This window comes from Zootermopsis nevadensis, unplaced genomic scaffold (genome assembly GCF_977971745.1).
Source record: "Zootermopsis nevadensis isolate Lab colony 2312 unplaced genomic scaffold, Znev_1.0 Znev_ptg000020l, whole genome shotgun sequence".
Classification (NCBI taxonomy): Eukaryota; Metazoa; Arthropoda; class Insecta; order Blattodea; family Termopsidae; genus Zootermopsis; species Zootermopsis nevadensis.
In genome coordinates this window covers 4,142,417-4,155,730 of record NW_028259152.1, presented here as the reverse complement: position 1 = coordinate 4,155,730, position 13,314 = coordinate 4,142,417, and the positions used below count along the sequence as shown (strand labels likewise).

The 13,314-nt window shown below is 41.2% G+C and overlaps 2 protein-coding genes across 4 annotated transcripts in view; one reads left to right on the top strand and one right to left on the bottom strand.

Moving 5' to 3' along the window:
* Window positions 1–3,748, top strand: part of C15 (homeobox protein C15) — a 64,335-nt gene extending 60,587 nt beyond the window's left edge. The window contains exon 3 of the mRNA XM_087351671.1: window positions 3,361–3,748. Within this exon, the coding sequence (XP_087207797.1) occupies window positions 3,361–3,553 (193 nt within the window). The 3' untranslated portion in view covers window positions 3,554–3,748. The remainder of the gene's footprint in view (window positions 1–3,360) is intronic.
* Window positions 3,749–8,749: 5,001 nt separating this feature from the next.
* Vps13B (vacuolar protein sorting 13B) overlaps window positions 8,750–13,314 on the bottom strand; it is a 49,902-nt gene continuing 45,337 nt past the window's right edge. For all 3 annotated transcript variants that reach the window (XM_087351798.1, XM_087351797.1, XM_087351799.1), the window contains exon 44: window positions 8,750–13,225. In XM_087351798.1, the coding sequence (XP_087207924.1) occupies window positions 10,238–13,225 (2,988 nt within the window). In that variant the 3' untranslated portion in view covers window positions 8,750–10,237. The remainder of the gene's footprint in view (window positions 13,226–13,314) is intronic.

Below are 13,314 nucleotides of genomic sequence, written 5' to 3'. Positions count from 1 at the left end.
TTCACTTGATTGAGATATAATGAAGTAATGGTTCCCTACAGTATGTTCTGTAAGTCAAGTTGTCTGAATTAACAGATGTCAAATCCACACAGCATCCATTCCCAACCTGTGTTCCGAAGAATTTCGGAAGTGTTACATTCCCACATAATTTGCACCAATAAAGGCCACTGAGGAAAATTATTCTTATGAAACACAGTCATTCAGCTGGTCTTAAATTACCCGAAAAAGATTCATTATCGTGTTTACAAGGGCCCGCCGATATGCGCCAGGTTCCACACCGTCACAAAATATTTATTTAAAAATCCTTTTTATTATCATCTCAAATAGGCTTGCGAGCGGCTTATTCATCGCCCTAATGATGGTGGCAGTTGGAATCTCTGAAACGTCGGTTAATGTTTGCAAGGCTACAGCCATCTTCACATTCGTCGCCGTGAGAACCTCATATCGCACACGCTGCCTCCATCTTCGGGACTTATAACAGAGACGGTATATTTCCTTCCAGTCCTCACGGTGTTATACACCAGAAGTCCAACATCGACATACTCACGGAGGTGAGAACTCCAAATCTTGGAGTGAGAATGTTTGGATGAACCCTGTGTTGCCATATATTCGACAGAAATTTATCTGGGGCTTCATCGGGTGCCTGAAATATATAGACCATGTTCTGTTAATTACCCATAGGGATTTATGGGCGCATTCGTCGTCTGCTTGTGGGATAACAGGGAAGGAGTGAGCCCTCAAAGGAAGGGGATATGCTAGCTGGGGACTTGTCAAATTCAATTACTACGCAATGGCCCTTATAAGTTAATCATGAACTTATATGGCAGAGTAAGGCATTGTTGCTCTTTTATGGGCACCATACTCTCCACAAAGCCAACGTGATGGTTACTGTCAGAGGGGGCCATGGTTTGATGGAAACCAGAAAAAGTTAGATGTAAGTAAGAAGGCTTGAGACACCATGTTCTACTTAATGTCCCTATGGGAATTATAGTGAATAGTCCCTTAAAGCTGTGAGAATTAAGACTCGTAGGATTCTATTTCTTGGAGAGTTTTCCATCAGAGCAATGCCGTAAACTGTAACCAAATACAGTAGAATCCGGTTAATTGGCCCGTCGGTTATTCGGGGCAGCTGTTTATTTGAGAAAAATCTTGAAGAACAAACCTTTTTAACTCTTTACGTGAAATTTCGCATACTTGGGGCAGTCGCTTAATTGGGCCAAAGTGTTCTAGTCCCGATGTGTCCTGATTAACCGGAATCCACTGTATTTATTATCACACGCGACACAATATATTGATTCCACACTTCTCCTGCGATGGCTGTGAGAAATACACATTGAAAATTTTAACAATAATTTTGAAATAACCTAAAGAATTTTCCTCACTTAATTTAATTTTAATTTTTCCTCAGTTAAAACATTTAATATTATTCGGCATTACATTAAACCTTTAATTGAATTATATGCAATAATATACCTTAAACTACGTAAGCTCTATCACAAACAAGCCATTTTATTTTGAACAACATGAATGCAGATGGAATATAAGAACAATATCATGAGGCACTCTGAAGCGTTTATTATTTACAGTATATGTCAGAATCACTGAACACTATAGTGACTTCCTCATATAGTAACAATTCTGGAAGCTCACATGTTTATTACTCAAACATTCTTTCCATCATACTTTAAGAACAGAAGCTGGCTCATTAGAAAAGCTTCGTAATTTGTTTTACATCCTCATGATAGTGGCCGAAATATTTTATATGTTATTAATAAAAGTAAGACTTGACTTTGGCCCATAAATACACCGGACATTTAACTTTATTTATGCACCAAATATTAATATAGTCACTAAATCAAGAAGGATGATATTGGCAGGACACTTAGAATGCTGGGGATATAAGAAATACCATTAAATTTACCAACTCACTATTAATTAATTTTTTATTCAACACTATAAAACACGTCTAACTGAACAAATCAGTAAAATGAGAAAGCCACTTCTTGGTACGACTACACAGTCGTGTAAACTGGCAGTACCAGAAACGCACCGCGATCATGAAATAGTGACGTCAGGTCACCGCTGCACTGAAATGCACTCGATATAAAATGCATCCACCGACAGATACGGGTGGAATTAACATGTTCGCAACTTAGTGATGCAGTGACATTTATAATTCATGTCTAAATTGAACTCATGAAATTACACGAGTGAGATATGAAACAAACATGTCTCTATCGTGTGGTAGTCCCAAATTCACTTGCATTTTCATAAATACGACTAGAATTGAAAATTGCAATTTTCTGTAATTGCCATCTGCATATATAGTATTTGTTATAATATATTAACTACTCAGAGCTGAATGCATGTTATTTGAGTGGAAATTCGGAACCCATAATCTATCGTTGATTTCAAATCAAGTTTGTTATGCAGTTGCAACTTCGCTGCCAGCTGGTTACACCTTTTATAATTTTTCACTGTTATGAATTTGTAAACCCTAAAGTATATCTCTATTGTGTTAAAGTATAAAATAATGATCGGAAATACTTCGAAATTTGTCTCTGACATGGTGACGCTCCATCGAATTTAGTTGTCTGCTTAAATATGCGCGTAAGGCAATTATTTTTATATTTATTTAGTGTTCTGTCTGAGGACAGGTCCATATGAACAGGATCCTTCCATCCTTTTCTCGGACTGGGACCTGTTCATATACGTTCTTGGCAGATGATCCAGAAGTGGTTTGCCATTGCCTTCTTCTGTGTGTGAATGGAGTAATTGTTGGGATGCCACGGAGAAACCGGGGAAGCCCCCGGAGGAAAACTCCGTGTTGCCTAGACCACGGCCTTGCCCAACACAAATTATAAATTCGGGCACCGCCGGGAATCGAACCCGAGACCCCAGGATTCGGGATCGATAATATAAGAGCTAAAAGAAACAAGATGCATACCGATATTAAAAACACGCTTTTTCGTAAAGTGTGTTGAGTATTTTTAATATCCCGTGTCGAAATTTCTCTTCACCATGAGACTGCAAATAAACATTTTGCGACTCTAAGATACGTTTCTTTCTGGGCCTTAAGTTGACATCAGACCCACTTTCGGTCATTCTACGTCGAGTGTTGAAACAGTATATGGTGCACCACATATTGCTGAAATTAGCGTGTTTTATAAACTACAACGATTATGAATAAAAGCTGCTGGGTGATGTGATAAATGTCAGTACAGTGGGATATTCGTGGCTTCCCACTGCTCGCTCTTTCGCCGGCCCTAGAGTCAGGAAAAAGTTTGAAAATGCTGAATGACCTTAAGTACGGTACTCGGCCCTCATCGCCTGACTGTCGACATGTTTCTTTGACTTCAGGATTGCACTGAGAACTCTGTCATTGACGGAAGAGTGTGTCGCTTACGCTGCTTTGTCCCTGTCGCTTCACCGCCAAGTAAGCGTCTGTCGACATGGATCAAGTGGCCACTTCATCACGACGTGTCAACAAGAGGGAGACGTTACTATGGCAACCATCCGTCATCAACACAGTGACCACTTCCAAGTGCTCTGAAGGTAGCAACTGAAAGTAAAAGTTCCAGCATGAAGCGAAGATTGGAAATCCCATGCAATGTAAAAACTTGTCTTGTGGATTTCTTCGTAGTGTGAAATTTTGAACACTGCCATAAAGCATACGGGGGCGCAGAAGGGCATGTAAAGGTCAGATTGTTAAGAAAACTTTCAGGGAATGTGTTGAAGAGACAGTCGAGGAGAGCGGAAAAGTTGTATCGCTCAATCTTTTTGGCTGGGGGGGGGGGGGGGGGCTGCTATATTTATTTTCCTTTCTGCCTTCTCAAAAAATTATAATTACAACATGGCTGCATTCACTGTGTTGTGTGTTAAGGGAGTGTGAATATGTTTACTGATGTCACATTTTAAAATGTCTACCAGCAGCGTTACGTCTTCCACAAAGGAAGAAAGCGAAGGGAAATGAAGAATATTGTCCCATTCATCTGAATATAATTTTATGGCAGTCACTGCTACTCCTTAAAAATAGGTAAACTATTTTATGAGTTATTTCAAAATACCTTCCAATTTATGTACGACAACGTACTTAGTAAAACACTTACTTAATTTCGTATTCGACACAGAAATTTTTGAAGCGTGCAATTTTCAACAAACTTCGAATATTTGCCACGCAGGACTAACAAGTTCATGGAGAACTGTAAAGACAAAGTAAAGCCGACAGGCATAAAGAGCCTATATTTTTTCAACATGGAGGATCGACTAGAACAAATCCCACATTTACTTGTCAATAAAAATAATTTTAAAAATTATAATTCTGAAGATGGCTGTCGTGTGCATCATGTACAGCATGACATTCCTGTGTAGCCGAACTTGAAAGGCACGCACGCTTCAGGAGAAGCTCCGTAGAGCCTGATGTTCAGGTAAGTAGACCTACTGAGCTGGTTGTTCTACTTGCAGCCACTTCATCTCTACGACACAGCAGACCGTCGCTACAAGACGCTACAAAGACACGTTAATCCAGTAGCGGGTGGCGAGGCGTCGAAGTCGTGTGCCTAACTTGCTATTTCATTACCTTAAGTGGCGCCTGAATATTTCATGAACCACACAAAAGCCTCGCGCGCCCATGGCTTGTCTACTGCATCGGACTTAAACCGTTTCAAATTTTACTCTCTCTTTGCCACAATCATTTGAGCATTAATCTCACTGCGTGGTCACGACAATTCTTGCTTGCAACTCAGAACTTTTACAGTTTAGACACTTTAAGTAGCCTAATGTAGTATGTTTAGGAAATATATTTGAGAACAGACGATGAGAAAATTAAACTCAGTCTAAGTCTACTCGCATGCTGAGATAACCCTTACGACGGTGGCAATAGCATTCCCTGAAACATCCCTTAGTATCTGCCAGACTACACGCTGATTTATCCCAGAAGACAGCCATATTCATGTAAGACTTGAGGTTTTCACAGCGGTGAGTATGAAGATTCCTGTCTTCTGGGTTGTTGCGCTGTGTAGTCTGGTCGATGGTTACCAACGTTTCAGAGGTCATACTGCCTCCTTCATCAGGGCGATGAAGATTTATGTCTTCTGGGTTGTTGCGCTGTGTAGTCTGGTCGATGTTAACCAACGTTTCAGAGGTCATACTGCAATAAATCGCCCTGATGACGGAGTCAGTATGACCTCTGAAACGTCGGTTAATATCGACCAGACTACACAGCGCAACAATCCAGAAGACGGAAATCTTCAGCCATATTGATGCTCGTCACGAAAACCTCAAACCACACCTAATATTATACTATATTCTACACCTAGGTTTCTCATCTGATCTGTTTCCTTCGGGTTAGGTTAGAGGTATTATCAGCATCACGGTTGCCATATTCATCAGCGGCATAATCATTAGTCAATCTCAGACCATCCTACTGTATTTACCGAATTGCATTAACAGAACGTTTTCATGTGAAGTTCTGTCTCATATGCTGCTATTACAAGAATGTACCTAACACTGTATGATGGTCTATTCCTACACACATAATATAATGAGTAATCAGAGGAAAAATATAACTGATTATCTGGTTATTAGTAGTAGGGACAGAAGATCTATATGAAGCCTGTTATTGCAGCACCAGTAGTTTTAATATGGTTTATTTGCCGTCTACAGGCATCTTTCAACACAAATATCATTGTCGGAAGGAACACAGGACGTCCATGTCGAATTACATTAGCGTCAAACGACATTGCTGATTAATATACATTGACGCTTTATTGATGAAACGTTATTAAAAATACAACACAGGAAAACACCCATGCCGATAAGACACATGTCCAGCACGCTTTTTGGCAGCGTAAAAATTATAGCTCACAAATTAACTAACCGGCTCTGTTTAGTCCCATATTTAGACGCAGGCTTATTTTTGTAACCTAATGGCGCGTAATTCTTGTGCTACCGCGTGAGCGCGCTTGTACAAAATGACAGCAGTAATTGTTTCATTTTAAATATGCAACGTTGGGGCGAGGTAGGACGGGAATAGGGGAATAAAAATACATTATGCAGTTTGAAAATATCAGGACTTTCGCGGCGTGTGGGAGTGCATGCACGTACTGGTCCAGGAAACACTGGTGTCAATTTCGGAACACAGGAGCGGATGCTTCTCTTATTAGACTGTTATGTTCTTATAAATACATTACAGAAAACGAATGCGAAAAGGAATACGAATTATAGACCTATTTACAAAAAAGGAATAAATAAACGCGAGCTACAAACAATGTTCGTGATTCTAGGAAAGCCTACTAAATCATAAATCTAAGAAATGTTTCATGATACGCCTGTAACTACGACTTTCCAGTAAACTCAAACTATTAACTTCGATTTATTGTATAAAGAGTCTTACCACTCTATGTAGCTACCTTATCTAGCGCCATGGAGTGCAGCTCTTCTTGAAAAGCTGATAGTCGCTCCGCGGGACAAGAAATTTGCAGCCTTTCGTGGAATACGAAGGCTTCATTAACGTGTTCACAACAGCTCGCCACTGGACCATACCCTGAGCCACATTATTCAGCCCTGTTTTTGAGTTAAGCTGCAGTTTAATATTATCCTTCGATTTATACGACCTAATTCACTTGAGGCATTTTAAGTACTGCTCTTTTCCGCAGGCAGATAGTATGGCGTCGTTAAATAACCTACGAAATTTTTTCAAGTAATTTCTGCAGCGCAAGAGCTGCGTCCGCCTTCAATCAAACCAAGTTGCTGGCAATCTACTTCTTTGTCTTCATATCATGTTCCTCCCTACTCCCTCTTGTGCTGTACCAGCCGCAAGGTGACACAGTCCTCGTACAAACAACACAGGCCCACAGCTGGTACCTATTAACTATGTAAGTTGGGTGATACTGTTCCTCAGGAAGTCTGTCGCTGCAATAATTAGAGATCATTTCCCTGTCCTCTCTTCATGGCAAAACTTCCTGCGATTAAAGCGCTGGAACCCCACTCCAAGTCATAAAACCATCCGCTGGATTATTAACTCTTCAATCATTATGACAACTCAATTTGATTATTATTATTGTGTCGTCGGTCAGTCAACTAGCATGCAACATTACGCCAATAGCAGTTTTCTGCAACAGCGGACGATAACATTTCAAATCCCAGAACGTCCACTGTCGATATTGCAGTATGCTTAATGTCGACCCCTTTATAGTGAATAGGAAAATCCTAAAAGATCGATTTTGAAGTCATACTTTTCACGTCACTGATTATGATCAAGGATGAATGATGTTAAAGTGGGACAAACAAATTGAGGTGTGGGATTTCGGTTCCTCACGGCGATTATTTTTAAGATGTCTGTCTCCTGGGACATCGCATCGTGTATTCTGCAAGACTGACCATGATGGAGGCAGGAAACTCCTCTGAAACGTCCGTCAGCATCAACTACACGGTGCAACATCCCAGAAGACAACCACCTTAACATTAAGGTGCGGTGTGTACCATGGGTTGTAATTCTTCTTGCTTCACTCTCTCTTGTAAGAGGCAACTCGATGGAGCAACGTTCTTCTTGAGATGATAGTCTCTCAGCAAGCTTAATTCTCTGCTTTTTACGAAACCTGAAAGTATACTGCAATGTTCACAAGATCCCTCCACTGGTCTTTACCCTGAACCATATCAGTTCAGCCCACAGGTTCAAAACGCATGACCTTAAGATCCATTTTAATATTATCCTATCTTTGCCTAGGCATTCTACAAAATAATTAGAAACGTTTTCATCTCTTCCGTGCTCGCTACTTGATCTGCTCATATCCTCTTCCTTGATTTGACAATTTTAATAACATTCAGTGAAGAATACAAATTATGAAGCTCATCATTGTGTAATTTTCCAAGGCGTTTCTAATTTCAACTCTCTCAGGTATTCTAAGCACCCTGTTTTCAAAGAATAGAGGACCCTTCCCTTATCAAGAGAGACAAAGTTATTTTTGTATATTTTGATATTTACGTTTTTAGACAGCAAACAGGAAAACAACAGATTCTAAGTTACATAGTAGCAAACATTCCCCTAATTTAATCTGCACTTATTTATTCTTACAACAGACACAAATATTGCTGTCGCTAATGTCACTTACGCATTCACAGTGTGAGCTGGCTGTCCGAATCATAATTGGTCTTGAAGGGATTGTGAAACTTCTGCTGTGTGCTTTCATTTCTGTTCTTCCGCGCGCCCGTCCACCCTTCTAACTCTTTATTATCTGCTTCGATTTAGCGCCGAGAACATTCTACTTTCTGCTGGAAGAGTTTCTTTCGATTCTGACGCGACATCTACCTCAGGCGTCACGCAAGCTTCAAGGAGGGATGAACTTTTAGTATAGTTTATATTGCTTGAAGCCTGTTTCCGTAGCAAGAGTGGGGAAAAATATGTAACTAACCACAACATGGAAACAACATGTGAGCTATTTTCAGTAAGACTTTATCACAAATTAAGCAGTTGTGATTTAACGAGAATAACGTTGCAGTAACAAGGATATCCAAATGCACAAGATGAAAATAGACTGAAAATGTTTCTTGTGTACAAAATTAAGGAAATGCGCTAGTCACATTCTGTCGAGAAATGTATGAAAATAAACAGCTTCAGCTTGTGAATATACTCCAGAGATGATTACAGTTTCTCAAAATTCTACTGTTTTAAAACCCACACTAAATTCAAAACTGGATGTAGGGAAGTGTTGGTGGAGAACATATTCACCCCCAGTAGCATATAAGAACGTAATGGTCAAAAAAGTAATATATTTTTCATACAGTAAACTCAAAAACAGTGAAAAGATAAACATTTAAAGCAACTAACAAAGCTGTTATTTTCAAAATCAAACTCTGTCCCCATAATGCCAGTACGTGCACACATAACACATACCAATGCAGCAAACAACTTGACATGTAGCTGAAGTCACAATTCTAGGAACTGACTAACTAGAGGGCTTAGGGAACCCAAAGGTTCATCACAGAATTAACCGAAGCCCTCCACCGGTCCCTGTCCTGGGCCAGCAAAATTCTAGGAAATGGATATGAAATCTACTACTGAAAACACATTTGACTACAGACTCGAATGCACAACTTGAAGTGCTCATGAACCGAAATCAGAGATACGTTATCAGCAGGGTGTGGCTGAGACTTCCATCATGAATGTTAAGAGCCACTCACGAGCCAAGCAGTTTGCCCATTGTCATTAAACCAAGTTATTCAATAAAAAATTATCTGTATGCAGACTTACAAATGCACGTGCACAATCACTCACACTATATATCACAGCAAGGCCAATAATTTCTGTCTCAAATACTTTTTCATGTAACAAGATAATTATAAAATGTTCCTTCAGGTCTAACTGGCTGGTGTAGCCTATTTTGTCAACATTTGTCTTCTGGGTTGTTGCGGTCGTCCTGATGACGGAGGCAGTATGACCTCTGAATCGTTGGTTAACTTCGACCAGACTACACGACGCAACAACCCAGAAGACAGAAATCTTCATTCTCACCGCTGTGAAAACCTCAAATCTTACATTTGTCTTCTGGGTTGTACCGTGTGCACCTGCAGGTAGACAGCGATGTTTTGGCAAAACACATCATCTCCACCAATCAAAATCTTTGCTGCCGTGACAACGGCCTAAATTGTAAAGTCTCATATACATCTCTCAGATTTAATCAGAGTACGAGGAAGGTTCAAAGTTCCAGAGCACGATAAACGTGCACAGACACAGTAGACCATAAAAGAATTCTGTGCTCTGTAGATATGCAAAGGGTACTTGTAAAATAAATAAGAGTTATTGCAAATTTCAAATTTCCATATCATTATCCACATCCAAAAAATGAAAACATTGTCTTACCAAATTACTGAAAATTAAAAATCTCACACTGACAAGCGTCACACATTAATAAAACTGTGGTTTCGTTAATTTAACCCACTGTTTTCTTTTCTTGATACCTTTTATGACCTCAAGAAGTTTTACTTATTTCAGTTTCCACTACAGCAGATGTCAGATGACCAGAAGACATGGACTGCGGTTTCTGCAGACAGTTTCAAATTTATGTGTTTCTTCACGATGAAGATCACGCTACTATAAACTACGATCCAAGAAGCACACAAAAGACCAACACAATTTGTACCCCAACATCACTCACAATCCTTCAAAAATATAACAAAAGACTAAAAACCAACAAAAATACTGATAAATGTAATATTGTTCGAAACAATGAATGTAAAATTAAAGGACCGCAAATCCTCGTCCCTCACTTTGACGTTTAGCCAGGGCAAGAACAGACAGAAAGTAATTCCTTAACTGTGGATTTACATAAAACATGAGTGAAGCATCAGTTGAGCCTGGGGGTTCTGAAAGTATGGGGCTGCCAGAGAATGAGGACTCAGCTTCAGACTGTGCACCATCAAGAGCAATATCAGGAACCATACCCGAGCTGTGTCGAACAAAATCCACGACGCGAGCGCGAGAAGCGGCTTCCATCTCCACTGCCGTCTGAAATCGAAAACACAGCAGTGTAGGATCAGACGCGTGTTCCATGCCCGAAACCTCTGCCAAAGAAAGAACTCGCCTTGTTACATCTTCCTCTGTGTCCACCAGAAAGAGTGCCCGTGTGGTAAGCACCAAAGCAACAGCTTCATAAGAACCTGAAGGAGTAAGGCCGGTGGCTTCAGTCACGTGTAACAGTGAGTGACTGCCAACTCCAAGTTCTGCTATCAACTTCCAGCTGTACTTGAGCCGTGAATTGGCACCCGAGAACGCGTACTCGGTGACAGATTGCTGCCTCATTTCTGGGAGAGATGTCCACCCTGCCCCATGCAGCAAGCCCTGTCCTGCAAGAGCCACCAATTCTGCAGCTCCACTCAGTGGTTTTGTGATAGCTCCAACCAATCCCAACCCCACTCCCGTTACAAGACCTCTAGTGGAAGCTCCCTCACTCATCACTGATTGCAAGGGGTGATGTGCAATTCCTCCTACAGCTCCCAACAAACTAATGCCCAATCCTGTTAGTCCCTGAAGTAGCCCCTGAGTAACGCCCTGTGGCCGCCGTCTTCTCAGTTCTTCAGTTCTTGCCAGATGTTCCTGATCAAGGGTCAGTCTGTCTAGATTTCGGGCCACGCTGGCCGCTAGTTTAGTTACTGAGCTCAGGGTTCCTGCTGTCACATGTTTCATTAGAGAAGCCGAACCATGGGTAACACCAACTAGAAATCCCCATGGTCCCTCAAAGATCCCATGATACGGAAGACTTACAAAATCTCGTAATCCAGTTCCTAACGTTCTAGCAAACCCACCAGGACTGCCCAACAATTCCAGTGAACCTACCATCCAACCAGCTCCAAATATGGCTCCTGATAAATAATGCATCGTTAAAGTATGTCCCAACTGATACGAAGTTGTGATCAAAGTTGATCGTTCAAAGGCAGAGAACTGCAAGGGTGAATGATCCAACGCGATGTACAACTTCACCGAAGTACGAACACTAAGAAGCAAGGACAGAGGCTGAATTGTCAGCGTGCGGAGTCGAAGAGGAAAGGCCACCTGTCTCGAGTCCCAACAAGTGATCTTAGGTATGGGAACCAACGATGCACTTGGTGGAAGACTGGAACCACTGTCTGATGGTGGTGACAGAATTAACGTAGTAGGCAGAAGGCACGTCAAATACTCAGTCAACTTTGTTATGAGGGTATCTTCAATATATGCACAAAGTGGTCCAAATGATACTTTCAATTGTTTCATGACACTACAACTACCCTCTCCATTATTTAACATCTCAAGGGAAGCATTGAACACGATAAGGGAGTCTGATGAAAACTGTTCCATCAGACATGATGCAGGTACAGACAGGGAGAATCCACAGCCCAAATTACGTTTTGGAACTTGGCCAATAAGAATAACTGGGAAGTCAAAACCACCACGCTGGAACATCTGATTGTCTAACTGTAAATCTCCAATAGTAACACAAACATTCAACTCTTCAGAGTCTTCTCGTACGAACTGAGGTTTCACAGAAATACAAACATTATCAAGACTAAGAAGAACAATTTCAGTTCTCTCAGATCTCGGCTTCGGAATGTCTTGAGTGAGGGTGACGTGAATCCCTCTCAGGAAAAAGGTAGCGTGGAAATGTTTTGTAATGTTTGGTGCCAGAAGTTCTTCCACAACAATGTTACGGTGGTCAGCAACAGTCGGCAGGATGGACGTCGATGAGGCTGTGGACTCGTGAGTTTGTAATTTAGTCACTGTATGACCCAGGGGAAAGTAACCCTTGTTATCACCTGCACTAATTAAGCTTGTGTCACTCATTTTATGTCCAAGTTCCATCTGTGAAGAATCTGACGCAGACAGATACTGTGAAGCACATGAAGTTCTTGACTGGGGAAGTGAGGCATGATGGAATAACATCTCCACAACGGCAGGTTCTGTGTCTTCTTGATGACGCATCAGTCTGCTTCGAATATCACGAGCAGATATCTCAACATGACTCACAGTTTCCACTGTTACGTGCGTTGTATGACAAACAACCTCAATCCGGATCTTCACATCACCGTGACCAGGCAGTCGTACAAACTGCTCTTGAGTCTCCGTGATACTGACTCCTCTGGACCAAAGTAAAGTACCCTCTCTTTGAGGGAATGAATCAGACAATGCCAGAACCAAAGGAGGCCAGTTTCCAGGAGAGACAATGTCTGGAAATCTTTCTGAGGCAGCCGGAAGGCTATAATGTGCACTACTATGAGCTGCTACGCTGCACCACCAATCAAAATTGGAAGTCTCTTCAACGGCTTTGCCATCGTTGTCTGGAGTTCCCTGAGCACACAGAATCTTGAAGCTGCATGTGTTATGCAGCGTGATCTGAGGATGTATTTCTGGATACACTGACAAGAAAACCTGGCCCAAATATTCTTGAACTGTCAGAACGTAGGCACAATTACTCACACCGTCACTATCCATTGGAATAGGAATGCTAAAACTGTGACGAACTATTCCATCATTGACCCAAAGCGGACAACTCCAGCCTGCACCACTGTTCAGCATTATGTATGGAACGAGCTCCCCTTCGCCCTCTTCTTTCCCCAGCAGAGCCCACTGAGCAATGGGCCTGCCCATATTGCTCTTATCCTCTGTGTCTGGAAGAACTATATGCACACATCTCTGCTCCTCTTGTGTTAGAAAATATGAATGCCTTTCAGACTCCCGAACTACCAATGCTGATACCTAGATAAAAAATTACACTGAATTACTGTTAACTTTCAAGTTATAAACATGAATTACAACACATCACACACATACATAAATTCAAGATT